Source organism: Chenopodium quinoa, unplaced genomic scaffold (genome assembly GCF_001683475.1).
Source record: "Chenopodium quinoa cultivar QQ74 unplaced genomic scaffold, ASM168347v1, whole genome shotgun sequence".
NCBI classification, from domain to species: domain Eukaryota; kingdom Viridiplantae; phylum Streptophyta; class Magnoliopsida; order Caryophyllales; family Amaranthaceae; genus Chenopodium; species Chenopodium quinoa.
In genome coordinates, this window is record NW_018743920.1 from 879268 (window position 1) to 904391 (window position 25124).

General features: G+C 41.6%; 2 protein-coding genes across 2 annotated transcripts; one reads left to right on the top strand and one right to left on the bottom strand.

Annotated features, from left to right (window-relative positions):
- Positions 1-11834: 11834 nt before the first annotated feature.
- LOC110687804 (peptidyl-prolyl cis-trans isomerase FKBP62-like) lies at positions 11835-16335 on the top strand. Its single transcript, XM_021864447.1, has 13 exons — positions 11835-12182; positions 12281-12367; positions 13395-13655; positions 13746-13820; positions 13938-14018; positions 14103-14297; positions 14381-14473; positions 14562-14737; positions 14824-14946; positions 15036-15182; positions 15275-15402; positions 15863-15969; positions 16048-16335. The coding sequence occupies exons 1-12, from the start codon at positions 11999-12001 to the stop codon at positions 15960-15962; spliced, it is 1650 nt and encodes a 549-aa protein (XP_021720139.1). The 5' UTR covers positions 11835-11998; the 3' UTR covers positions 15963-15969; positions 16048-16335.
- A 1251-nt stretch (positions 16336-17586) lies between these two features.
- On the bottom strand, positions 17587-24800 carry LOC110687805 (probable xyloglucan glycosyltransferase 6). The gene is made up of 5 exons (XM_021864448.1): positions 23656-24800; positions 20871-21179; positions 20294-20584; positions 20105-20218; positions 17587-18925 (listed from the first exon to the last, which is right to left on the bottom strand). Exons 1-5 carry the CDS (start codon positions 24418-24420, stop codon positions 18287-18289), a joined length of 2118 nt encoding a protein of 705 aa, XP_021720140.1. The 5' UTR covers positions 24421-24800; the 3' UTR covers positions 17587-18286.
- Positions 24801-25124: the final 324 nt, after the last annotated feature.

Below are 25124 nucleotides of genomic sequence, written 5' to 3' on the forward strand. Positions count from 1 at the left end.
TCCGGGGCATCCGTTTGTTTTGCAGGTACAGGCGTCCGGTTCCAGTCTCGGAATTGTAACTCTCCCGCAGGACATCAGAAAACCCCGAAACATTTTGGCGCCGTCTGTGGGGAGAGTACTTCTGAGATGGCATCCACGTCTGTACCGACTCCTGAAGAGAGGCGTCCCCTAGACGACCCTCAAGTTCAGTCGGACCACGATACTGAGAATGAATTTGAAGTTGAAGCTCACACAGCTTCAGACGGGACCCTAAGGGCCCGACGTACCCGTCATACCGAAAGGAGGGAACGGGAACATCTTCAAACTGGAAGCGAGCCAGCAGGCGCACCGCCTGTTCGGCAGCAGCCGACTGATGGGTCTGTTCCCATCACAAGGAACGAACTCATGACCTTCATGAGGGACTTCAAGGGAGAAATTCAAGAGTTGATCAACAAGAAGCCGCCTGCTCTGGACAAGGAGCAGTCGGCTAAGAAACCCTCCACTTCACGGAAGAGGAAGCCAGTTCAAGGGCGAGAGGCGACCCCTCATCCTAAATCTAGGAAGTGGGAGCCACCTGCCCTTGATTTCACAAAATACCGTTTTCCTACTCTAGGAAATAGGAAACCTGTTCGTCATATTCAGGCGGACGGGTCGAGGAAAACATACACAGACGCTCGGCTACTGCTAGAGCAGAAGAAGAGTGACCGATTGGCAGAGTTGGCCTCTACTTCAAAATTCCAAGACAGTCTGCGAAATACCTCGATGAGGCATACTCAGTCGTATCATGAGGGTCAGTCAGGCGGCACCTCCCGTCAGTCCGGCTTTCATAGCGACCAGGCGGTACCAAACTTACCGTTTGTACCGCAACAACAGTATTTTTTACAGCCACCTCCGTTTGGTGGACATGCAGCAAAAAATGTCCAACCTATGGACTGGCAGCTACGGTTGCTTAGACTTGGTGAACAGCCGTCGGCCTTCTCCAAGGAAATTACTGAAGCCGCCCAACCGGCCAAAGTGAAAAAGGTATTAGTAGGAGCCTATGACGGCACTACTAACCCAGAAGACCATCTGATGGCATTCACGATGTACCTTCAAGGGTTGGATGATCCTACTTGGTGCAAGTGTTTCCCAGCGACTCTCAAAGGAATCGCACAACAATGGTTCGGCAACCTGTCGACTGGTTGTGTAAATAATTTCAAGACGCTTGCTTACTTATTCACCTCCAACTTCGCCATGAACATCCCTGCGAAGAAGACGACCCTTGATTTAGGAACAATTCAGCAGGGCGAGAAGGAGGGGCTTCGTTCTTACATCAGGCGATTTAACCTGATGAGAATACAGATTCAAGGGTTACCGGATGAAGTAGCCTATACTGACTTTTTCAGAGGTCTCAAAGACGGGTCGACCTTCAAATTTGATTTGGTCCGAAAGAGGGTGGCGACTCTTCAAGAGGCCTTGATTGAAGCGGAAGCCTATATACAGGCGACTGATCTTTGTAGTACGGTAAAACAGTCAGACGGGAAAAGGTCCGACAAAAGAGAAGGACGACAGAAGCAGTCGTCAAACAAAGACGAGAAGAGAAAAGAGGTCTGGGCAACTGATTCCTCTAAACAGCCGTCCCAGAAGAAGAAAAAAGAATTCAAACCATACTCCCAAAGTATGTGTTTAACAAGGATAGCCAATTTATCCTAAAGGAAATCAAGGGACGGATCTCAATTGAGAAGCCGGTCCCCATGAAGGGTTCTGCAAACAATCGGAACTAAGAAAAATTCTGTGATTATTATGAAGATGTTGGTCATCACACCAATGAATGCATCACTCTCATGCGGTATCTGGACCGCCTAGTTGAGCAAGGTGACCTTGACACTTATGTCAAGAAATCTACGGGGAACACTTCCTCGAAAAAGCAGTCGACCAAAAAGAATCAACATGCCGACAGCTCCGATACAGATGATGCAGTCGTCTACACCATTGCAGGCGGCTTCTCAGGAGGCGGCCCCACTATTAGGGGCAACAAAGACAATATCAGGCGGTTAGATGTAAATTCCGTTCACCAAGAACGGCCCTCCAAATATTCATTTCCTGAGATTGTCATCACTGAAGAAGATCTAGGAGGGGTAAGAGGGCCGCATGACGACCCTATCGTTATTGAATGTAAAGTGGCCAACCAGAGAGTTGGCCGAATCCTCATAGATACCGGAAGCTCCTCAGATCTCATCAGCAGCAAATGTCTGTCAAAACTAAAATATCAGACTGATTGCATACATCCGGCCTCCCACCCCTTAGTAGGGTTTGGAGGAGGAGTCGTCCACCCAGTGGGACGAGTGGATTTACCCATCCGCCTGGGCGAAAAAGGGGAAGGACGACACATGGTAGTCCGGTTCCTGGTAGTAGAAGAACTCTCGGCCTAATGATTCTGGGACGACCAACCCTGAATAATTCCAAGGCTGTTATAATCCCATCTCTTATGTTGCTCAAGTTTGAGAGGGATAATGGAACAGTCGGGTCCCTAAGGGGAGATCAGAGGATGGCCCGAGAGTGCTATCTCTCGGATGTCAAGCCCACTGTTATGGCCACTGGGTCGAGCGGTGGAAAAATAGACCTTGACAATGTCAAGGAGAGTGCGCCTGTTCAAGAAGCAGGCGGCAAGAAGAGAAAGGCATCCCAGACAGGGGCCGCAAGAAAAGACAGAAAATAACAATCATTGGCAGAGGAGCGGTCGGATGAATTCCGCCCTCAGCCAGCTGGTGAGCATATGGACCTGATCTTAGATGACTCGCGTCCTGACAGAACAATCAAGGTTGGGACGACTGCTCTAAGGGACCTGGGTGACGACTTGCACAAACTATTGAAAGAATACAAGGACATCTTTGCATTCGAAGTCCATGAAATGCCAGGCATTAGTCCTGATCTGGAGGTACATAAACTGGCCGTGGATCCGAAAAAGAAGCCGGTACGACAGAAGAAGCGGAAGCATGGCGAAGAAAGAAGTCAGGCGGCAGCCGCCGAAGTTAAAAAATTACTTGATGCAGATTCATTCGGCAATGTTACTTCCCAGACTGGGTTGCAAATGTGGTGCTTGTTAAAAAGCCGAATGGCACCTGGCGAATGTGTGTAGACTACACAGAATTAAACAAGGCGTGCCCCAAAGACAGTTACCCTCTGCCTAAAATTGATAACATGGTCGACTCAACAGCCGGCCATGCTTTGATGAGATTTATGGACGCCTACTCTGGTTTCCATCAAATTCCTTTATGGAAGAAAGATCAGGAGAAGACGGCCTTCGTCACTGATCAGGGGTTATACTGTTACACGGTCATGCCGTTTGGTCTTAAGAATGCCCCGGCCACTTTCCAGCGAATGATAAACACTGTGTTCTTTGATCAGATTGGGAGAAATGTCGAGGCATATATTGATGATATGATTGTCAAGTCTAAACTTCAGAAAGATCATCTGTCGGACCTCCGAGAAACTTTCGCCACACTCAGGCGGCACCATGTCATGCTCAATCCCAGGAAATGTTTCTTTGGAGTTGAGTCTGGGAAATTTCTCGAATTCCTTATCAATCAGAGAGGAATAAAGGCGAACCCTGAGAAGGTGCAGGCGGTCATCGACATGCAGTCGCCTCGTACCATCCGAGAGGTTCAGAAGTTAACAGGTTGTCTGGCGGCCTTGGGAAGATTTCTAAGCCGATCAGGCGACAAATGCCTATACTTTTTCCAGGCAATTAAGAAAAAGGCAAGGTTTGAATGGGGGCCGGATGCTGAGGCGGCCTTCCAGAAATTGAAAGTTCACTTGCATTCCTTGCCGAGGCTGGTCAGCCTTTTGCCCAAAGAAGTACTCTACATGTACCTGGCCGTCTCTGATCATGTGTTAAGCGCTGTTCTCCTTGATGAAAGAGACGGCTGTCAGCTCCCGGTCTACTTTGTCAGTCACGTACTGAAAAATGCCGAGTTGAGGTATCCCTTAGTGGAGAAATTTGGTCTTGCACTCTTCATGGCTGTTAAAAAATTGAAGCCCTACTTTTTGGCACATGCAGTCGTCGTGTATACAGACCAACCTATCAAGCGGCCATTGACCATCATGGAGTCGTCAGGCCGAATGATCAAATGGGCCATAGAAATACAGAGCCTCGAAGTTACCTTCGAGCCTTGAAAAGCAGTGAAGGGGCAAGCCTTTGCTGACTTTATTGTTGAGATGACTCGTCCTCCTGACTCTCAAGTTCCAGACCAAGTCTGGAAGGTATATGTGGATGGAAGCTCTACTTCAAATGGTTGTGGAGCAGGCGTCATATGTCAGTCGCCAGAGGGCGACAGGTACGAGTATGCTCTACGTTTCAGTTTTCAGGCCTCAAACAATGAGGTAGAATATGAAGCTTTACTAGCCGGAATCCGCATGTGCAAGGCGGCAGGGGCAAGAAAAATAGACGCTTGTTCCGATTCACAATTGATAGTGAGTCAGTACAATGGCGAATACGAAGCAACCCATCCGGCCATGATCAAGTATTTACAGGCGGTCCGACAAGCAGTCGGCTCCCTTGAGGATTTCCATCTGACCCAAGTGCCGAGATCAGAAAACAACCAGGCGAATGCACTTTCAAAATTAACATCATCCGCCTCCTGTGATACTCCTCGAACTGTTTTTTGGGAAGTAATGGAGAAGAGAAGCATCGAGGAAGACCCTATTGGAATCCTAGACAGAAGCTCAACCTGGATGGATCCAATCAGGGCATATCTGACAAACGGTACCCTGCCGGATGATCATCAACAGGCGGCAGCACTGAAAAAACGAGCAACCAGTTTTGAAATAATAAAGGGAGAACTTCACAAAAGGGGGTACCTTCAACCCTTCTTAAAGTGTGTTACTCCAGAAAAGGGACGAGAGATACTAGACGATCTTCACTCTGGTTACTGTGCTTCTCATATAGGCGGTAGGACGCTTGCTCAACGGGCAAGGCGGCAGGGCTACTTTAGGCCTACTTTAGAAGCAGATGTAATGGAGATGGTGAAAAAATGTGACAAGTGCCAAAGGTTTGGCAAGCTAATTCACCGTCCGGCTACTGACCTCACTACCATTCATAGCCCACTACCGTTTGCTAAGTGGGGCATGGATATTCTGGGTCCATATACGCCTGCTACAGGCGGAAGGAGGTACATACTTGTTGCCGTCGACTACTTCACTAAATGGGTAGAGGCGGAGGCTGTAAAGGGAATCAAGACGAAGGATGTAATTTCATTCATTTAGAAAAATGTCATCACTCGGTTCGGGGTTCCCATGTCTATGGTTTTTGATAATGGTCCCCAATTTGAGACGCCTGTTCTCAAAAGCTGGTTGGGTGACCAAGGAATTGCACACTACTTTGCATCTGTCGACCGTCCACAAGCAAACGGCCAGGTAGAAGCCTTTAATAAAATCATCTCAGACGGTCTCAATAAAAAAGATTGAACGAGCAGGCGGCCTATGGGCGGATGAATTACCACATGTTCTCTGGGCCATTAGGATGACTGAAAAAGGGGCGACTGGAGAAACTCCATTCCTCCTAACTTATGGTGCGGAAGCTGTTCTTCCAATAGAACACTACGAGCCGACTCTTCGAGTAATGCTATATGACGAAGAGGCAAACTGGGAAGCCATGCGCCTGGCATTAGACTCACTTCCTGAAAGGAGGGGCAATGCTGTCTTGCACCATGAAATTTACCGCATGAGAATGACTAGATCATACAACAAAAAAGTACACAGGCGTCCACTCAAAGTGGGGGACTTTGTACTTAGAAAAATGGAAGCAGTTGGAAGGGCTAATGAGTCTGGCAAACTAACTCCCAACTGGGAAGGACCCTACCGAATCTATGAAGAGGTCAGGGACGGTACCTACCGTCTGGAAACACCAGACGGCCAACCGTTGCCTCGAACTTGGAATGTAGATAATCTTAAGAAATATTTCTTTTGAATGATATAAATAGTCAAGGGCTACTTAATAAAAGTTTGCATACTTAATATTCAATTTTGTACTAAGAGGGGCACACCTACTAACAAACAGTCGGCTACTCTCCATACTCAGTTTTCATTTTTACTTAAGAGGGGCATGCCTACTGACAAACAGTCGGCTACTCTCCATGTTTAATTTTTATTCTTACTTAAGAGGGGCAGGCCGCCTATACATTTACAGTCGCCTACTCTCCATTGAGTATTTCACTTTATCATCAGAGGGGCATGCCGTCTGTACCTTTACAGTCGGCTACTCTCCATTGAGTATTTTACTCTATCTTCAGAGGGGCATGCCGTCTGTACCTTTACAGTCGGCTACTCTCCATTGAGTATTTTACTTTATCTTTAGAGGGGCATGCCGCCTGTACCTTTACAGTCGGCTACTCTCCATTGAATATTTTACACTATCACCATAGGGGCATGCCGTCTGGATATATAGCCGGCTACTCTCCATAGAAGAGGGCCGACTGGTTCCAAAGCACACAGCCACCCCCCTTATACTTAGCTAAAAATGATCAGGGCCTGGCCGACCATGTGCCTTAACAGGCGGCTACCCTCCTCTTACTTAGCACCTACGTTCACCAAGAACTAACCAAGGCCACAAGCCGAATGATCAGTCCAGGCGCCAAGCCAACTGATCCAATCTTTAAACTAATACGACCTGTCCCAACATCATAGCAGGCGTCCGGCGGCATCCCTCTGGATGAAATTCGTCGCAGAGAGCAGCTCCCTTTTGGGTGGAACATTGCTCTATAAACTAATTACACGGCACCTATACGACTGTCCCCAAGAGAAACCACGTAGCCGTTTTTGAGACAAGGATAACTCTATCACTAACCTAACCAGTGGTAGCAGTTGACATCTGAGTCAAATGAATAATTACTTGGGATAAATGCAGGGGGTACCTCTTGAGTTAATAGCCAACAAACATTGGCGAATCAAAAGGTTCAGCCGGCCTCCGCCGCCTGGTACCTTTACTACTCAAGCAGGAGTGACGGCGACTGAGTAACACCAAAGTTAACTCATAGTCACTCTCTCAAACTTAGTATGGAGCCTAAAAGGTATGAGTCGTCCGCCTGTTTTTAGCAAACAGGGGCTCTCAACCACTACTCCTGCTAGGTTAACAACCTATGAGTTAAAAGCCAACAAACATTGGCGAATAAAGGGGAACAACCGGTACCCACCGCTTGATACCTCTACTACTCAGTTGCTTGGCGACTAGGTAACAATCATGTTTACTTGGTCACTCCTTAAAAATTTAGTATGAAACTAAAAAGGTGTTCATACAACACCTGTTCACACTAGATTAAATATGGCGGGGAACAGTCGGCCTAGACGGCCTAAAGTCTCTAGCCTAAAAACATGACAAGTAGGAAACCACTTTCCTACTTGGTTAATTTTACAAATGACAGAACCGCCTGCCTAAAGGGGATCCAGTCTTTAAAATGGTTCGAATACCGATTGGATAAATGGCCGACTGATCGTCTAGCCTGGAAACAGACAACCAGTCGTCCAGGGGCATAGGCGGCGTGACTAACTATCCGTACCTGTCTGCAACTATTGGCCATGAAAACAGTCGGTATAGTGTGCAATTGGATATCAGAATATTCAATACTTAAACAAATTTGAAGCAAAACAAAAATATTCATTAAAAGGAAGCCGGTCATTAAAGACCGGCCAAATATTCAGAGCCCCGGCCCCCTGGCCGGGTAAATACAAACAAACGGCACGCAGGCCGTGGAAAGAAGACATAAAGCTTAAGAAGGGGGCAGATCTTCAATATTAGCAGCTGCCGCCTGGTCAGCACTCTTTTTGCTGGACTCGGCTTCAGCTGCATCCTTCTTCGATGCATTACCCCCAAGCGGCACAAGCGCCACTACCGGCTGCTCCTCCTCCTCCAACGCCACTTCCTCAGCAGCCGCCAGGATCTCTTGATTATATCTATCAGAACACTGGCGGTACGTTTTTTCCCAGGAGGCAAAGTCGGCATTGGGGAAGAGGCGGCCCCAAGTCATGCGCTGGATTTGAGCAGAGTCTTCCATCATCTCCCGGACCAGCTCTTTCTTTTCTTGCTCGGCCTTTTCCGAGAGCTCCTGAGTAAGACTCTTCTCCCGGGTCACCAGGCGTTCCTTTACGCTCGCCAAGGATTTCTCCAAGGTTTCGTATGAGGACATCTTTTGGCGAAGAAGTCTCGGCTCGGTCTTGAGGTTGTTGATGGTTGCCTCCAGCTCGCTATTCCTCTTCTGGGCCGCCTCTAACTGAGCCCGGATAGCGGCGGTAGCCTGCGCCTGATAATAAAGAATATCAATTGTCAGAACTTCATTTTGGGCAATTTGAAACATTGCCTTATCATAGTCAGAGGCGGCCATAGCTTTTGCAGCCTTTATCTCTTTGTTCTTCCGGTCAAGCGGCTTGCGAAGGTCGTTCACTCGGAGCAGGGCCTAAGTAAAAAGGGGAACATGCGTCAGTTTCCAAACAAAAAAGAAAACAGGCGTCCTGGAATTCAAATACTCAAAAATATGCTAAGTATACCTCAGCAAGGACCCCTGCAATCCCGTCTAGGTCAAGGGTGCCGACACCCCTGACCGCCTCCCTTTCAGCTGGAGGTACGGCCTTGATCATAGACTTGGCCACTTCGACCAAGTCAGGCTCCTGAGGGCCGGCTGCATCAAGCATAAACAAACGGATTAGACCTAGTAAAGGAGGGAGCAAGTCTAAAATTTACAAGGACAATTTCATACTTCTAGGTGGCCCAACTGGAGTTTTAGAAGAAGTGGCCGGCTGTTTCTCAGCCGCCGCATGTTTCCTGGCAGAACCAGGAGAGCTCGCAACAGTCGTCCTCCGGGCCTTGGGGTCCGGCTGTTGGGAAGAAGAAGCTCTTGGAGCGCCTGTCTAAAAAAGAAGAAAAGAGTCAGTATATGCATAAACACAACTCCAAAAAGAGGGTGAAAGGTTCGAAGCCCACCAAGGGTGCCCCCTTGTTGGGGGAGTCGGTTGAAGACTGTTGCATGATGGAGGCCCGCAACATGGCCGCCGCAGTCTTGGAGGCGGTAATTTTGCTCATGGCGTCCGCTGCAAAAACAAATAGCAAAGTTAATAAAAGTCATAACAAGAAATGCACGGAACAACAGAGTATTCGAAAGGCCGGCTACCTCTTGAGTACCTACTGCTGAGGCCACAGGCGGCCAAAAAGTACTCGTCGTAGAGCCATTGGAAGCTCGGGACGCAGTGCAGGGGTACTTGCTCTCGTACCCCTGAAGTAGAGTTCACCTTCGACTCTACCTTGAAGAGTCCTTTATCTAGGATCTCTTTCTTAGCCTTGGGGGGAACAGGCGGCATGCTGCGGCCGCCTGCAAGAAGGGGCGGATTCCTGTTCCACCTGTTGAAGCGCTTGTTCAGCTCTGTGTCTGAACTCTCAATGATAAGGAAGGTGCTCCGCCAGTCCTTCCATTTGTTTGCTTTACCTCTCGTCATGAGGTAGCCCCTGTGGCTCGTCAATTGATACCAGCCGGTACCGCCTGCCTTAGGGGTCCGGCTAAGGTAGTTCATGTGGGCGAAAGCCTCGAAGTTCGGCTCCACCCCGTGCAGTTTGCACCCGGCCACATAGCCGAGTACGTTGACCCAGGAGTTCGGGGCTAACTGCCATAACCCCAACTCATACCCATCCAAGATCCGCTGAACAGCCGGATGTAGTGGGAAGCGCAGCCCAGCCTTGATGGCCGCCTCGTAGCAGCCAAAGCAGGCGCCATCATAACTGGTACCAGCCGGCCAGACGACTGTGTCTTCTGGATCCGGCACGAACACTAAAAAGCCGGGGCCCATTGTGTGGTTTGCGATAATGCTCTCCATTTTCTCTTGCATGGCCGTGATCCGGCCCCGAGGTACCGTGCAGTAGTAGGGGGTATTTTGCTCTCGGTGAGAGGCGGATGGCTCCGCCCAATCGTCCCCCTTCTCAACTGCGTGAGAAAGCCTCGCCTCTTGTAGGCGACTGTTTTTCTCTTCTGTGTCCAGAGAAGCATGGCCAGAAGAGCTAGACTCGGATTCGTCCTCTGACGAGTCCGAAGAGGACGACTCCTCCCCTCTCCCGGAGGGGCCCGCCTCCTCTCCTTTAAAAGGAGCAGGAGAGAATGTAGAATTGTCAACTGTAAAATGGGAAGGGGTCACTTTGACTCCTCCCTCAGAACTGCCGGCTTTCAAGCTGGTTTGTTTCACTTCCACATCTGGCGCCTGGTCAGATTTTCACTAATCGGCACCCTGTGGGAGGAGCCGTCTGAGTTTGAGATCCTGGCAGTCTTTTTTGTTCTGGCCATCATGCTCTGCATAGACACAGATACAGTCGGACTTTGTATAAAGGGCAAAGATGGGTCCAGAAAAGGGCAGGCGACACTCCTAGTCCTAGATTCAGCCGTCCCCGGTGACCGGATGATCACTAACCTAGGTCGTGTCGTGTGCTTCCGTGGTGCCATTTCAAAAAAGAATAAAGTAAAGAGAAAATTAAGAGTAAGAGGATCGACGGTTACCTGAACGAGTGACGATTGATGAAGTTCTGAAAATCCTTTGCAGTCGGCTTGTCAGAGTAGGCGGTAGGCAGAAAGGGTCCAAAATGTCAGAGCAAGTTCAGGGGTCCGAATGTTCTCTCACAAAGTTTTCAAGTGTGAAAATGACCGAAGTCAACACTCCTTTATATAGGCGAAGTGAGAAGGCGAAGGGTCACTTCCATAATTCAAAATTTTGGCGGGAGAATCTCTCGGCCTCTCGCCGAGTGACACCTGTAGCAGGCTGTCGCCTGTTACAGGGCGATACCTGTCACAGGTAACACGTGACCAGTCACGTGCCACCTGTGAGGGGCAAATGATTAGGGGATTTTGCTCCCACCAATCGGAATGCGCCACGTGGGCCAATCAGGTCCTGCCAAGTGTCCCCCAGTTGGACATCTCAGGGCTTGCCACGTGGCACACGCTTATTCGTCCACCCTGGACTTATTATGTCATGACACGTGGCATACTCCATGCCTAATGGAGAAGCCGGTCACCTAGGCCCAACTTCCGAGGGAAGCCCAATCAGCCCAAGGTTAACCTAAACCTAGATTGGCACGTTTCCCGAGGTTATAAATACCTCCCTTAATCCTCATTAAGGGAGATAACGCAGATTACGCAGATTACACACATTAAACACTCTCACCTAGAGAGACCCAATCACTTTAATTTCCGCATTTATTACTCCTTAATCAAGTACTAACTTGACCGTCGGAGGCGGATCTCCAATCATCCGGGGCATCCGTTTGTTTTGCAGGTACAGGCGTCCGGTTCCAGTCTCGGAATTGTAACTCTCCCGCAGGACATCAGAAAACCCCGAAACACATTTGACATCATATTAGAAGTTTAGAACCACCCCCAATGAAAAGGTGTGACTTGTGAGCACGTCGAGCTAGCTTAGAATGACCGATGCATTAGAGGAGATGTTGTTTCATAATAATCGCAACACTTTAACTGATACACATGTCAATGCACAAATTTGACAATTGATCAACATGCAACACTTAAATAAAAAGAGAGGGAATAATTGTAAACTTAGAAGTGCCAAATCGGGTGTCTAGATCGGATTCGATGAGGTCGAGCTAGGTCTATTATTAAATTTGAGTCATGCTAAATTAATGTGTCCACATGAGTTAAAATCTGAGTCAAATACAAATCTGTTTCGAATTGGATCGGGTGTGGTATTTTTTACACACCTCCAAGAAATGTTCAACCTATCTAGAATAATCTTGGACTCCCTAGCCCATTCTTCGAAAGTCGAAAATCACTCAACCTCTTTCTCTTTCTTTTTCCCCTCATTTTCACATTTTTTAATTTCCGCTTTTTCCGTTTTCCTTGTGATTAGAACTATCTAGAAGAACCTCAATAGCTACTCTCACTTATAAACCCTTTCTCCTTCTTCTTCTCTCACCTATCTCTAGAATCCACCATTTTTGAAATCTCCAGATTTTCTCTCTCTACATTCTTCGGCTCATAATTTTTCTCTCTCCTCTGCAACAATGGACGATTTCGACATGCCTGGAACGGAAGAGATGATGGACGGCGCTCCAATGGACTTCGAAGATGAATCTTCCAATTTGAAAGTTGGTGAAGAAATTAAGATCGGAAATGAAGGATTGAAGAAGAAGCTTCTTAAGGAAGGTGAAGGTTGGGATACTCCTGAACCTGGCGATGAAGTCGAAGGTATTTTTCATTCTCAATTTTCTTCGATTTTTTCCATTGATTTGATTTTTTCTGTGTTTTTTTCCAGATTTTTTGAGTGATTTTTTGAAAAATTGCAGTGCATTATACTGGAACATTGTTGGATGGAACGAAGTTCGATTCGAGTCGTGACCGAGGGACTCCTTTCAAGTTCACTCTTGGCCAAGGTTTGATTTTATCATTTTTTGATGTTTGATTGTGTAATTATTGATATGAAAATTGAATTGATGTTATTAGTTTGACAATCTTGAAATCTGAATTGAATGTAGTGTTTAAAATGATCAAGTAAAGGTTTATGTAATGATAATCTTGTTTTGCAATGTTCATTTATCACTGTATTATGAAATTCCTGAACTTATGTTGTTAATTGTAATGGAATTGCATATTGTTATGTGTATTGATAATGTTATGGTTATTTGAGTTTTTGATTGTAGCAGAAATTGAATTTTCTTGGGATTTTGTTGTTTAGGTAGTAGTGACCTTGTTAGTGGTTGAATTTATAGCTGTATAACATTGGAGTTACATTTTGCCTTCCAGGCTTTATTGTCTAATTTATGACTGGTTGTTAGTAGTAGAACTGTAGAAGGAAGAACATATAAAGAAAATATACTCATAAATTTTGTACTTCATAAACTTTACCTGTGCATGGTTAGTGCAATTGGATTTATGCGTAGAGGATACGTTTGAATTAGTTTAGGATAATTTAGTTGAAAAAACAGAAAAGATTGAACTCTTAAAGCAACTCTTAAAGCTCTGTTTTTTTGACAAAACTTGTAAAGCTCTGTTTGTTTTTGGCGGAAAACATATTTTTGTCTGGAAAATATAATTTTAAAATTTTTTTTGTTTGGTTTGTAAATGCTTAAAATGGTTATCGGAAGGGTGGAAAACATGTTACTTTTGAAAGGAAGAAATGCCAATTTAACTTCTCTCCTGACATCCCTTTCATCTCCTTCCACCCATCTTCTCCCTTTCACTGCCATTTATCTCACATGGAAACAAGCAAAGAGAAATTATTTTTACTATTGTGTTTATTCCTTCAAAGTTGTTTTCCATGGAAAAACATTTTCCACTCAAAAGGAAAGAACATAAGGCTGTTTATGGGAAATCCTTGTCAATAGTATGCCTTGTAAAGTAGGCGGTTTTTCTCGTAAGCAGGCTCTTTTTTGACATTATTATGTATAACAATTGTGACAGGTCAAGTCATTAAAGGGTGGGATGTTGGTATTTCAACTATGAAAAAGGGTGAAAATGCTCTTTGGACTATTCCTCCTGCCCTGGCCTACGGTGAAAGTGGTTCACCTCCTACCATCCCGCCAAACGCTACCCTGCAGTTTGATGTCGAGTTGTTGTCATGGGTTAGTGTGAAGGATATATGCAAGGATGGTGGAATCTTTAAGAAGGTCCTTGCTCAAGGAGAGAAGTGGGAAAATCCAAAGGATACTGATGAGGTGTTTGGTATGCTACTCATTTAAGCTGATGTGTTATAATTTATGTTGGAGTTGCTTCTTAGATTACTAATTCAGCTCTATGTTCCTACTTACACAGTGAAATTTGAAGCTCGCCTTGAAGATGGAACCTTGGTTGGGAAGTCTGACGGTGTGGAGTTCACTGTCAGTGAAGGTTAGTCTATTTCTGAATTTGTACCATACTAATAAGTAACTTTCCTGTAAAAAAAAATAAGAAGAAGAACTCTCCTCAATATGTGGATGTTGATGGTGTTTTATACTGTCTCAACAGGTCATTTCTGTCCTGCATTGTCAAAAGCTGTGAAGACTATGAAGAAGGGGGAGAAGGTGCTTCTAACCGTAATGCCGCAATGTAAGCCTTTTCTCCATGAGAAGGTTATTTCTCAGATTCTCAGAACTCTTGTGTTTTTGTTCTGATTGTCTTCTTCTGTTGCAGATGGATTTGGAGAGAAAGGCAAGCCAGCTTCTGGTGATGAAGCTGCTGTTCCTCCAAATTCCACTCTTCAGATTGCCCTTGAGCTTCTGTCGTGGAAGACTGTGTCTAATGTTACTGATGACAAGAAGGTTGTCAAAAAGATACTCAAGGAAGGAGAAGGGTATGACCGTCCTAATGAAGGAGCTGTTGTAAAATGTAAGTTTGGGGATACTCTATTCTTCTAATAGAGGTAGTTACTTGGAATACTATTGTTTGAACCTGAAATTATACTTCTGCAGTGAAACTACTTGGAAAGCTACAAGATGGCACGGTTTTCTTGAAAAAAGGTCATGAAGATGGAGATGAGCTTTTTGAATTTAAGACAGATGAAGGTAAATCTCGCTGTTTAGTTTTCATATTCTGGTTCTTTACATTTTACATCTACAGATGTTGACTCTTGACTGATTGATGTCTAAGCAGAACAAGTTATAGAGGGGCTTGATAAAGCCGTATTGACAATGAAGAAAGGAGAAGTGGCTTTACTAACAATTGCCCCAGAATATGCCTTTGGCTCTGTGGAATCAAAGCAGGACTTGGCTGTGGTTCCTCCCAACTCTACAGTGTTTTATGAAGTAGAATTGGTTTCATTTGAAAAGGTTGGTTGGCTCTGTTACCCTCAAATTATAATGTTAACACGACTATTTTGAACTATTTATCAAACCATAAGAAATTGTTACTTCAGGACAAGGAGTCATGGGACATGAATAATGAAGAGAAAATTGAGGCAGCAGGCAAGAAGAAGGAAGAAGGAAATGCATTATTCAAGGCTGGCAAATATGTTAGGGCATCAAAGAGATATGAGAAGGTAAGCTTCTAAAAGCAGGGAATGCTAATATTCCATAACTCGTTTTTTGTGTGTTAGAAGCTTACATCTGCATTTTGTGTGTTATCCAGGCTGTTAAATTTGTCGAGTATGACAATGCCTTTAGTGATGATGAGAAGAAGCTGACCAAGGTCTTGAAGGTATCTTGCAATTTGAATAATGCAGCCTGTAAGTTGAAGTTGAAAGACTATAAGCAAGCAGAGAAACTTTGCACCAAGGTATGCCTTCCAATCTTCCATACAATTGTTTAACTGTGAACTTGTTCGAGATTTGGCTCTTTACCTTCGACTATCTTGTGTGTAAATTATAGGTGTTGGATATCGACAGCATGAATGTCAAAGCGCTCTACAGAAGAGCACAGGCATATATACAATTAGCAGATCTTGAGTTGGCAGAGTTTGATGTTAAGAAGGCGTTAGAAATTGACCCTGACAACAGGTATATTGAAATTCCGAATTTTGTTTGATGGCTTTACCTTATGAAAAGTATATACAAATATGACTATTGAAAAACAGATGCATATATGTTATGAGTGGCCAGTCAATGAGCTGATTAAATTATAGTCCCTTTTTCAAAGTACATAAAATTTGCTTAAATTTTCTTTTGGTGGCTGTTTTGTTTTGGCCATTATAAGGTTTAATTCATGTCAATTTATTTTAATTGATTAATCTTAACTACATTAGTAAGTTCCAGCATTGTCACTAGTAGTAAGGTCAATAATACCCTTGGGTCCTTAATTTTAGGGTATGTATTGAATGTAGTTATGCAACTTATGGGTTATGGCCAGTGTTCATGCCGAGGAAGCTGAGTTTGTTTTTGGCTGTTGCTTCTGTTGTACACTCAATACAGCAATATAGGAATCTATTCTTATTTTTTTTTTGCTTTTGTACCAATGCAGGGAGGTGAAACTAGAATACAAGAAGTTGAAGGAGAAGATGAGAGAATACAACAAGAAGGATGCCCAACTTTATGGAAAAATGTTCTCAAAGTTTGTTTGATTCCAATGTAAGTTTATTTGAAGTCAAATGACTTGTCTATAAGTTTGTTAGCGAATTAGTCCTGATTTATATTAAATAAATGCAGGAGGTGCTTAGAAGAGGCTGGATCGATGATAGGAGAGAACTGCAAAGGCACAAGGAGCACAGCTAATGTGGCAATTATTCAAATAACATTTGAGGGACTTGTGGTTTATCAAATACCTTTTTTTTTTTTTTTTAGTTGTAAAACACGATAGAACTTTTGAATTGTGATAATTTTGTGGGCTTTTTGCCTCATAAGAACTGATTCATTTGGCCTCTTTTATGCTTTAATGTGGAAAAGAACTTGCTTAACATTGGGGAAAGAAAACTAGAACATTACATTTACTCTCAAGTCTCATAGATGTTTTGTATGCTTTCTATTTTCGTGCAAGTTTTTAGATACTCTGAAAGTAGCAGACTAGTTGGTAGTTAAGGGTAACCTTCTGAATCTCTGGGTTATTACAGGGCTCCTGGAGAAAGAGCAATCCAGTCAATGGTTTGTAGGGCAAATAAGTAAGCAACCATGCATGTTGAGGTATTTTTAGGATATGTACAAGATTAAAATCTAATCAACAGGCTGGGAAAAAAAATACTCTATAAACATGAAGTATATGTTGAGAACTTAGAATAGGGTATACAATGCTTCATGTTGTTTCCGTCATGACCTATAAAGTAAGCTTGTAAACCTGTAAAGTGGATTTGAGAAGACTTCCAGTAAAATGTGCATCAGCAGGTACTGCGATATGCATACTGTTGCACCTGTATTCACGGTGTTGTATATGCAATATCCTGCAGTTAGTGTACATTTTTACTCATCCATGCTACCCAGCCGGGACAAATCATGAGTTTGTAACAATAGTGGAAAGTATTTCGTAGGAAAGCCCCTCCTCTACTAATAATGGGGGAAGAAGCAAATGTTATAAATGTTGGAAGTAGGGGAGTCTGTTACTCGTAAAATAACTGAAATCCAATCTGGTCTATACCAATTAGAGTCAGGTTGATTTTTTTTTAAAAAAAATTAGATCAGATTGTATTAAAATATTTTGAAAAATGAATTTTGATATGGTAGTTTATTTTCACTCAAATTTTTAATTTTGTCCAAAATACTGTAATCTACTTCGGATTAGATTGGATTGGATGTTGTTAATAACCACCACAATACTCAAAAAATTTGTGTGGACCTAGTTCACAATAATATTATTGTGGACCCAAGGTCTATACGTACAGAACTGACTTTATATCGAATATAAGACCCTTATATTAAATATTGTAAACCTGAAGTATGACGTCATGTTAAACAGAGTAACATTAATTTTTACCTAGTGACCTTTATTATTTATATTGACCATTATTTTAAATTTTCATTAAAAAAAAAATTAATCTCTTATGACCTTTATAAAAACACAATCACTTTAATTTTAACATAATTACCTTTATTTTAACAAAGTGACTTTTTTTTTTATTTTATTAATAAGACCACTATTATCTCTACTATTAGTGGTCTACAATAAATTAATGTAAACATGTCTGTCTATTTAAAAGTTTGTACCACAATACACATTTAAATAAAAATTAAAACAAACATCCAACTGCCAACTCCTACTGGCAGGGAAGGTAGAGCACACCTGAAATAATAATTAAACCCTCAAGATCAATTGGGGTATACACTCATACTATGTCTTGTTTCTTACAATAAAATCCTATTACAAGAGATAATTTTAGTAATAAACCTTCTATGAGATAAACTACAACAAAAATGCTATCGATAAATATCTTTATCCGGGCTTCCTATTTTGTATCTAAAGAAGAGCAAGAATAAAACAGGTCCTGACAGCCTAAACAGACATAAAGAGCAAATTATAACTGATCTAGGACATTATATGACTACTATAAAAGAATGGTTTGACAAATCAACATATTCACCTGGAGTCACCTTTAATTTTTTGACACCGGTAATTCACAGTAAAAGTATAAGTTCACCACAAACAATCCAAAGCACACCGAGCTTCCCCCACTACAAGGGTCTGCGCCGAAGACCCAGTCTATATGATACTAAAATTTGTGTAATCTGGCAACTGTAAATATGAATGTCTCCACGAATGAATAGATACAGATATAGGCTGTAACACAATGCCAATTGAATAAATAGCTGAACTGTTTGCCAAATTACTTGCGGTCACAGAAGCATTCATTATTCGCACTCCTGGTAAAGGAGATCTTGGCATTGTTTTTGCATGGACCAGATTCTTTGGCTAAGAATTCCTTAACGGGTTGTTACTGCCCAGGCATTGTAACAGAAGGCTTCAACTCACCTGCTCTCCGATCAAATCAAGACCGACAATCAAGAAAGTTATTCCTTGGAATAAAAGGAAATAAAAGTGAATTCCTTGTGCTGATAACAAGCTTCTAACTGAGGCAGTCAACAAAATGAATGCTAGGGTAAGTTCTTTCCTGTACAACCGATTTCTTTTGCTTTTCCCATTTTTCTTGCTCATGTTCAGCTTGTTCAACTCTTCAAGGCCCGAGTCTGATGCGGACCTTGGTAACATGGATGTGTTTACCAAAACTTCAGATTCCTTTTCAGATAAACCGAGTAGATCAGCTTCAGATGATCTTCCTGATTTCTTGGTTACTACCCACTCATAGGAACCTTGAAATCGAAATAATCCAGTAATCATGGCATTGAACTTGGTAACTGACATAGTGTTCTCAAATAGTAAATAGGGGACTATAAACGGGAACGACTGTGGAGCTGGAAGAATATTTAGCAGAGACATGAAACCAGGGACATAACAGACTACCCAAGCTGGTAAATGAGCTTCTGGGAGAAACATAGTCAACGGAAGAATGATGCAGAAGAGAGTGAAGGAATAGAAGGGTAGAATGAGCTTTCGAAGCAAAAAGAAAAGAAATATAAGGTTGAACTTCTTTGTCCAACTCACCTGAAACGTAAAGAGAACATCAGAAAAGAAAAAAGTGTATAAGCAACACAACAAAAAGGGTCAATTTTGTAACTTTTACAAATTAAAGTACATTTTAAATTACTAAAATACTCCAACAAGTAAAATATCAGTTTAAATAAATTTCAACATTGAATATAACGGCCAGCAGGGAACGTTACTTTAACTTCATTGATGGGAGCGCTTGTAATGGCTACTTGCAACTGCTAGTGCATGGGATCACTAAGAAAAAAGATATAGGCTAGAACCAACAAAAACCTATGAATATTTCTTCCCAAAGGAAAATCCAAAATTGATGGTTTAATCCAGTCGCTAATTCTCGCAATACAAAGCTTACAAATTGATTAGCAACTCAGAAACAGAAGCCCATAAGAGATGTGGCTTACTCAAGAAGTCAAGCCCCGACTAAATTGTAGATTCAGATTATACTTGGGGGAGATCTGTACAACAGCAGAAATATGATCTTGAAGCCAAATAGGCAAATAACCAATATGAATAATTTCTAGAATCCAAAACAAGCTCGGTATGATGCCTCACTAGCAACAGGCACATGCCCTAGTAATTAGTACTTTTAGTAGTCATCATAGTGGATGAAGGCCATACTTTTTTATCTACAAGATGAATTTCAATATGATTCCCTTTCTTTGTGAAAAGATATTACAGCTCAAAATTTTTCTTATACCAACATAAACTCGCTTCACAGCTTCAGTTATATTTCTATAAAGTCTCCATAGGAAAAATAATGAGTAATTACAAAAATTCTAGGGACACTTTGATTCCCTCACCCTCTCCCCTCTCAAGATTCTGGGCTATTGTGATGGTTACCTCCACCCCACCCCCCACCCCAACGGTATTCTCTACAGTCCAACCCTCAATGAGAAGTGAATTAGGAACTATATCAACAGGTATGGGTTCCTTTTGAATATAACGTGACTAAACACAGATGAGAGTTCGTTCTCCTGCACAATCACTAAAACCTGGTAATAACACTTCCCTGAATTCCCCAACCCAACCCATATTAACCTAGCCCAATTAACAACCAACACAACCTTAAATAATAAGCAGCAAGATTACAAAGGCAAGAAAAAGTAGAAAAAACAGATATGTAAATTTCGAGCCCAAACCAATGAGGAAAACATATTGAGAAAACAAGTTCCATACCTTAGATCGAATTATTTCCATGAAGCACATACGAAATAATTGCATAGGACCAGAATGCCAGCGATGTTGTTGTTTCTTGTACGCTTCATAAGACTCAGGCAGCTCACAAAGGCACTGCAAAAATATTTCAATTTAGAACAAGCATACTTCATTATTTCATCAACATTTCAAATTATAGCATGTGCCAACCTCCACATCATTGAGAAAGATGAATTTCCATCCACAAAGATGAGCACGGACAGCAACATCCATGTCTTCAACAGTTGTCCTTTCAGACCAGCCACCACAATCCTCTAGAGCCTTGATTCTCCAAACACCAGCTGTTCCATTAAAGCCAAAGAAGTTGATGAACACTCCATTTACTTGCTGCTCAACCTCGAAGTGAAACGCCAGATTTATGTATTGCAATCTTGTCAGCAAATTTTCATCCTTGTTCACGAAAGCCCACCTTGTTTGGACTAACGCAAGGTCATCATTTCCCTTAAATACAAAGAGGAGAACAAAGAAAGCATTTAGATGAAGTGCAAATAGCATAATATCTTTCAAACGAACCAATACAGCACAATATGCAATGGTTCACCAATTTACTCATTAATCTGAAATTTCTGACAGTATGGGCTAATAGGCCACTGATAACCAGGTTAACCCATAACTATGAAAGACTAGTGTAAGAGTTGCATAAATGAAGGAAAATATCAGCAGCTCAACCAAAGTTTATCTACTCAAGCCTAAACAGTAGGAAGTACATAAATAGAAAATAGAGTACCTTGAAATATGGAATAGTTTTCTTCAGAAAATCTGGTGTTGGTTGAAAATCAGCATCAAAGATTGCAACAAACTCGTAATCTTGGACATAGTCACAATTCATTGCAGATTTTAGATTTCCAGCTTTATAACCTGTCCGGATAAGCCGGTGCCTGTATAAGATGCGTACACCCCTTTGTTGCCACTTTTGAACTTCTGCTTTTATCAGCTGTTGGACTTCATGATCATCAGAATCATCCAAAACTTGCACAAGCATTCTTTCCCTAGGCCAGTCCTGGACACATGCTGCTCCAATGGAATTTTGATAGACCTGTTCAACATAAACCACATAAATTTAAGCAGGAGAAAGATCAAATATGATCAAAGATGTTTCAACTATATCAGAAGACATGCATGTTAAATCACCAATTCCCCAGAGCATATCAACATACAGCAACTCATTTAGTCTAGTTAGTAACTTCACTGCTTGATTCAAAAGGCAACAAATTTAAGTGTTCTATCTCCAATTTCAGCCCAGTTTTGCAAGCATGTAATTATAATATTTTGAAGATGCAAATATCTGGCCAGCAAACGCATACGGAAAAAAGAAAGGATTAGGTCAAGTGAGGAAACGCATACGGAATAAAGCTCTCATTTTTAGAAATAGCAATTGAAATTTGCAAAAATGGATGGTCCTTCAAGCTCATGTGTCACTATTTATGATACAAAATAAAGAAAAGGATTAAATGAACACATAAGGATAAAAGAAAGAGTAATTTCCTCGAAGCTTGTCAAAAACAGACACTTAAAAACTGGATTAGGAAGAAAATTTGTTAAAACGTGTAATACTGTTAAGTTAAATTGACAAAAGCTTCAACAATAACAAAGAAAAAAAGGTTTATTCTCGTGACAAAAGAAGGTAAGCAATGGAAACTAAAGACACTTGGAATTCAAAATCTTTCTAAAAATAAACAAAAAAAAAGAGATGTTCAATTGTCAAATCAATCAGTACGTATTATGAAAGATCTTTGGAAGAACGGATTAACTGGACGAGAATATAGATCAAGTCTCAGTACACAGTAGTTACTACTCCCTCCGTCCCTTTATTAGATACCTATTTCTAGCATTTATTACTCACATAATAAAGAGAAGTAGGCATCTAATTAAGAGACGGAGGGAGTATTATTTTTTAGGCCTTAACATCATATAATGATCTACTTCCTCCATTCCATAAATATGGCAACATGTAGAGTTTATGCTTCCGAACGCAAAACTTTAACCATTAAAATCTTTAATTTTTTACTAGTAAAAATGTAAAAAAGTTGATACTTTGTATGTACATAACAACACGACTTAAGAAGATCCCATATGAATGTATTTTTCGCTAAGTATAAAGCATAATAGACGGTCAAAAGCGAGTAACTGAATAGTGTAAAAGTCCAAATATTGGCATATTCATGGCATGAAAAAAGCATAAGCTAATTGTACTATTGACTTTCATTTCAACTCTATAAAGAACCACTAAAAATCTTGCTACATTATCTACTTAGTGCCACTTAATGGAAGCTTTCTGCTGGTTAGAAAACAAACAGATGTAATATATATAAAAAGTCCCAAATTTTGATAGCACAATTATATTTTAATCTTGGACAGGCTACAAGAAATATCCAGCTATCTTATAGCATCCATAACGCTTTCTCTCACTGTGAATCTATGAGGACAATCAATAAAAAGATATTATCAATGGTTTCGTCAAGATGCTATAATGTTGAAACTTGAAAACAGTCCTCACAATACAAGGGAGTATAAGAAGCTATCCTCATAAGAGTTCTTTAGACAAAACCAGTCCTATGAACTCCCCTAGCTAGTTAAACTTAGAGAAGATTCCTGTCTGTGGTTGGCTGGCTGGCAAAAAAGATTTAACAGTATTGACCACTCAAGATAGATTGCTTTAATTTGGCACTAATACATGTTTTACATCTTAGTCTTGCCACCGTTTATGTGGTCAAACTATGGGAAGTCCAAAAGTCATGAAAAAAAAATTCTTCTTTATGCTCTAATCTATAAAATTACTCTTTTTGAAGGAAGATCAGTAGATGAATTGGCAGTAAATACTGCCAACCAAGATTAGAGTTTTATAATGTTTAAAATGGGTGCTATTTGGAGGGAAAGGAAAGCTCAGAATTAGTAAAGCTACTTTGGGTATATTTAAAAAGATTCAGGCAGTCAGAAACCAGAAAGCCAAATCAAAGGTGCATCTAGGATTGGATTTTAACATCAATATGTGTGAGAAGGATGCTATGTTGAGTATTTTCTTTGTAAAGCTAGGAGCTTGAAACATACTAGAATCTGAGTAGTTTATACTTTATAGGGAAAGGCTTCAATTACTTTCCTTAATGTTTTGGTATCTTGGTTAGTAATAATCCAGTATGCTTGGATTTAGTTTATACTTTGATTGATTGATTGATATTTTGACACGAACACTTATCGGAATGAAAAAATTTCAACTTCAAGGTAAAAATTGCAAATTTTGTAAGCTACTAACCACATCATGTGAATCTTCAACAATTAAGGCATGCTCATATTATCATATCAGAATCCATCTTCAAATTTACCCTAAGCTCTACAATTCAAAATCCTACTAAATCAAATTCTACAATTTTAATTCCACTACATCTAATTCATAAATCAACTATCTCAGCTACTATCACAAGAAAGATAGATAGACAATAAGATAACCAAAAAACACTAAACTTGAATCAAAACCATAATTAAAAACAGGGGAAATGAAACCTACATCATCTTACCTCCCTTTCATTGCACATAGGAATCTGTACCAAAACCATTGGAAAATCCTCCAAACTATGATCCTCAGACTTGGACGAATACTCCATAACCGCGACCGGCTTAATCCCTCTCAATTTGATCCAAAAACAACCCAACATCAACACGGCACGATCCACAGATTGCACAAGAAACAACACAATGCAGATATTGGACAAACTCTGCAATGGCGGAGCTAAATACTCCGCCCTAACTCTCAACCAACTAGCATAAACCAATTCAACAAACCCTAACACCTCCGCCTTATGCAACGATGGCGGACTAAAATGCCAGCCTTTAAAGTACGCAATCAACTCAAAACACAGCAAAATCAAAACCACACCTAACAACACCTTAATCAAACGATAAAACCTAGAATTCGACGAATGACGATGCGGCAATGGCGGCGAATCAGCAATTCGCCGATTCGCAGTTCTCAGAAGAGAGAGAAAAGACGCGAAAATCGATGAAATAGAGTGAAGAAATTGCTGAACCTTCAATAAACAGAAGAACGAAAGTTGACGAACACTTCGACTCCGATTCCGACGATCCTTGTGATTCACAGGCGATGAGATTGAATCAGTAGCAGAGATCTCAACTTTGAGAAAATTAGGGTTTTCCGAGGTTGAAGAAGAAGAAATTGTACTAGCAGAAGTAGCAGAAGTTGTCGTTGTTGTTAGATTGTTGTGAATCTCCTTTTGCTGCTTGTTCCACCATTCTTGAAACTCGGTGTTTGGAGGTCGAGGCATGGAGAAGAGAAGAGAAGAGGAGAGAGAAAATCGAAAAAGCTTGAGGTAAGCTTCAATGGCGGAAAATTGAGATTTGATTTTGAGATATTTGATTATAATTTATTGATTTATTAAATTAAATTGTGTGAAATTAGATCTGTTTATTTATTTTTTTGGTGGTGGTATTTTATGTTACAGTCATGGGAAGTTGAGGAAGGGAGTGTGAAAGATGTGGGAGGGTTGTTCGTATTGTATTTTCTCTCTCCTCTGTCTGATTTAGTGATCCGAAGTTTAAGGGTAGATTAATTTAATAATGCTATAATTAGTTACTTCATTATTGTTTAACGGTGTACATTTATAAGCCCAATTTTTTTATTGTACATGGTTGTTGTATACTTGTATAGTTGTATAGTTGTATGCACGTTTGATGTGATTTTGTAACAACATAGCAAGGTTCAATGTTTTGGGGAGGTATCGTCGGTTTTGGGTCTTGGACTCTTGGTTACGTAATTGGGTTGCTTACGGCTACATGTGTCGATTTGGATGTCCGAGTCGGGTTCTGTGAAATCGGCTTGGGTCTATTTTAAATTCGAGTCATTCTAAAGTATTGTGCTGAAACAAGTTGAAATCCAAATTTCTTTTTTTTTTGTTCGGCTTCAGATCAGGTCGGTTTAGACACCTCTAGTTAATGGCTAGGACATAAAATGTTGTTGTGTTCATTAATT

What these genes read in the sequence shown, in the direction of transcription:
- LOC110687804 (XM_021864447.1), top strand. Translation starts at nt 11,999, where the DNA reads ATGGACGATTTCGACATGCCTGGAACGGAAGAGATGATGGACGGCGCT. An exon ending in CAAGTTCACTCTTGGCCAAG is followed by an intron (nt 12,368 to 13,394) that starts GTTTGATTTTAT and finishes CAATTGTGACAG; the next exon opens with GTCAAGTCATTAAAGGGTGG. An exon ending in TCTAACCGTAATGCCGCAAT is followed by an intron (nt 14,019 to 14,102) that starts GTAAGCCTTTTC and finishes CTTCTGTTGCAG; the next exon opens with ATGGATTTGGAGAGAAAGGC.
- LOC110687805 (XM_021864448.1), bottom strand. Translation starts at nt 24,420, where the DNA reads ATGCCTCGACCTCCAAACACCGAGTTTCAAGAATGGTGGAACAAGCAG. An exon ending in CTATGTGCAATGAAAGGGAG is followed by an intron (nt 21,180 to 23,655) that starts GTAAGATGATGT and finishes TATGTTGAACAG; the next exon opens with GTCTATCAAAATTCCATTGG. An exon ending in TGGAAATAATTCGATCTAAG is followed by an intron (nt 18,926 to 20,104) that starts GTATGGAACTTG and finishes TTTACGTTTCAG; the next exon opens with GTGAGTTGGACAAAGAAGTT.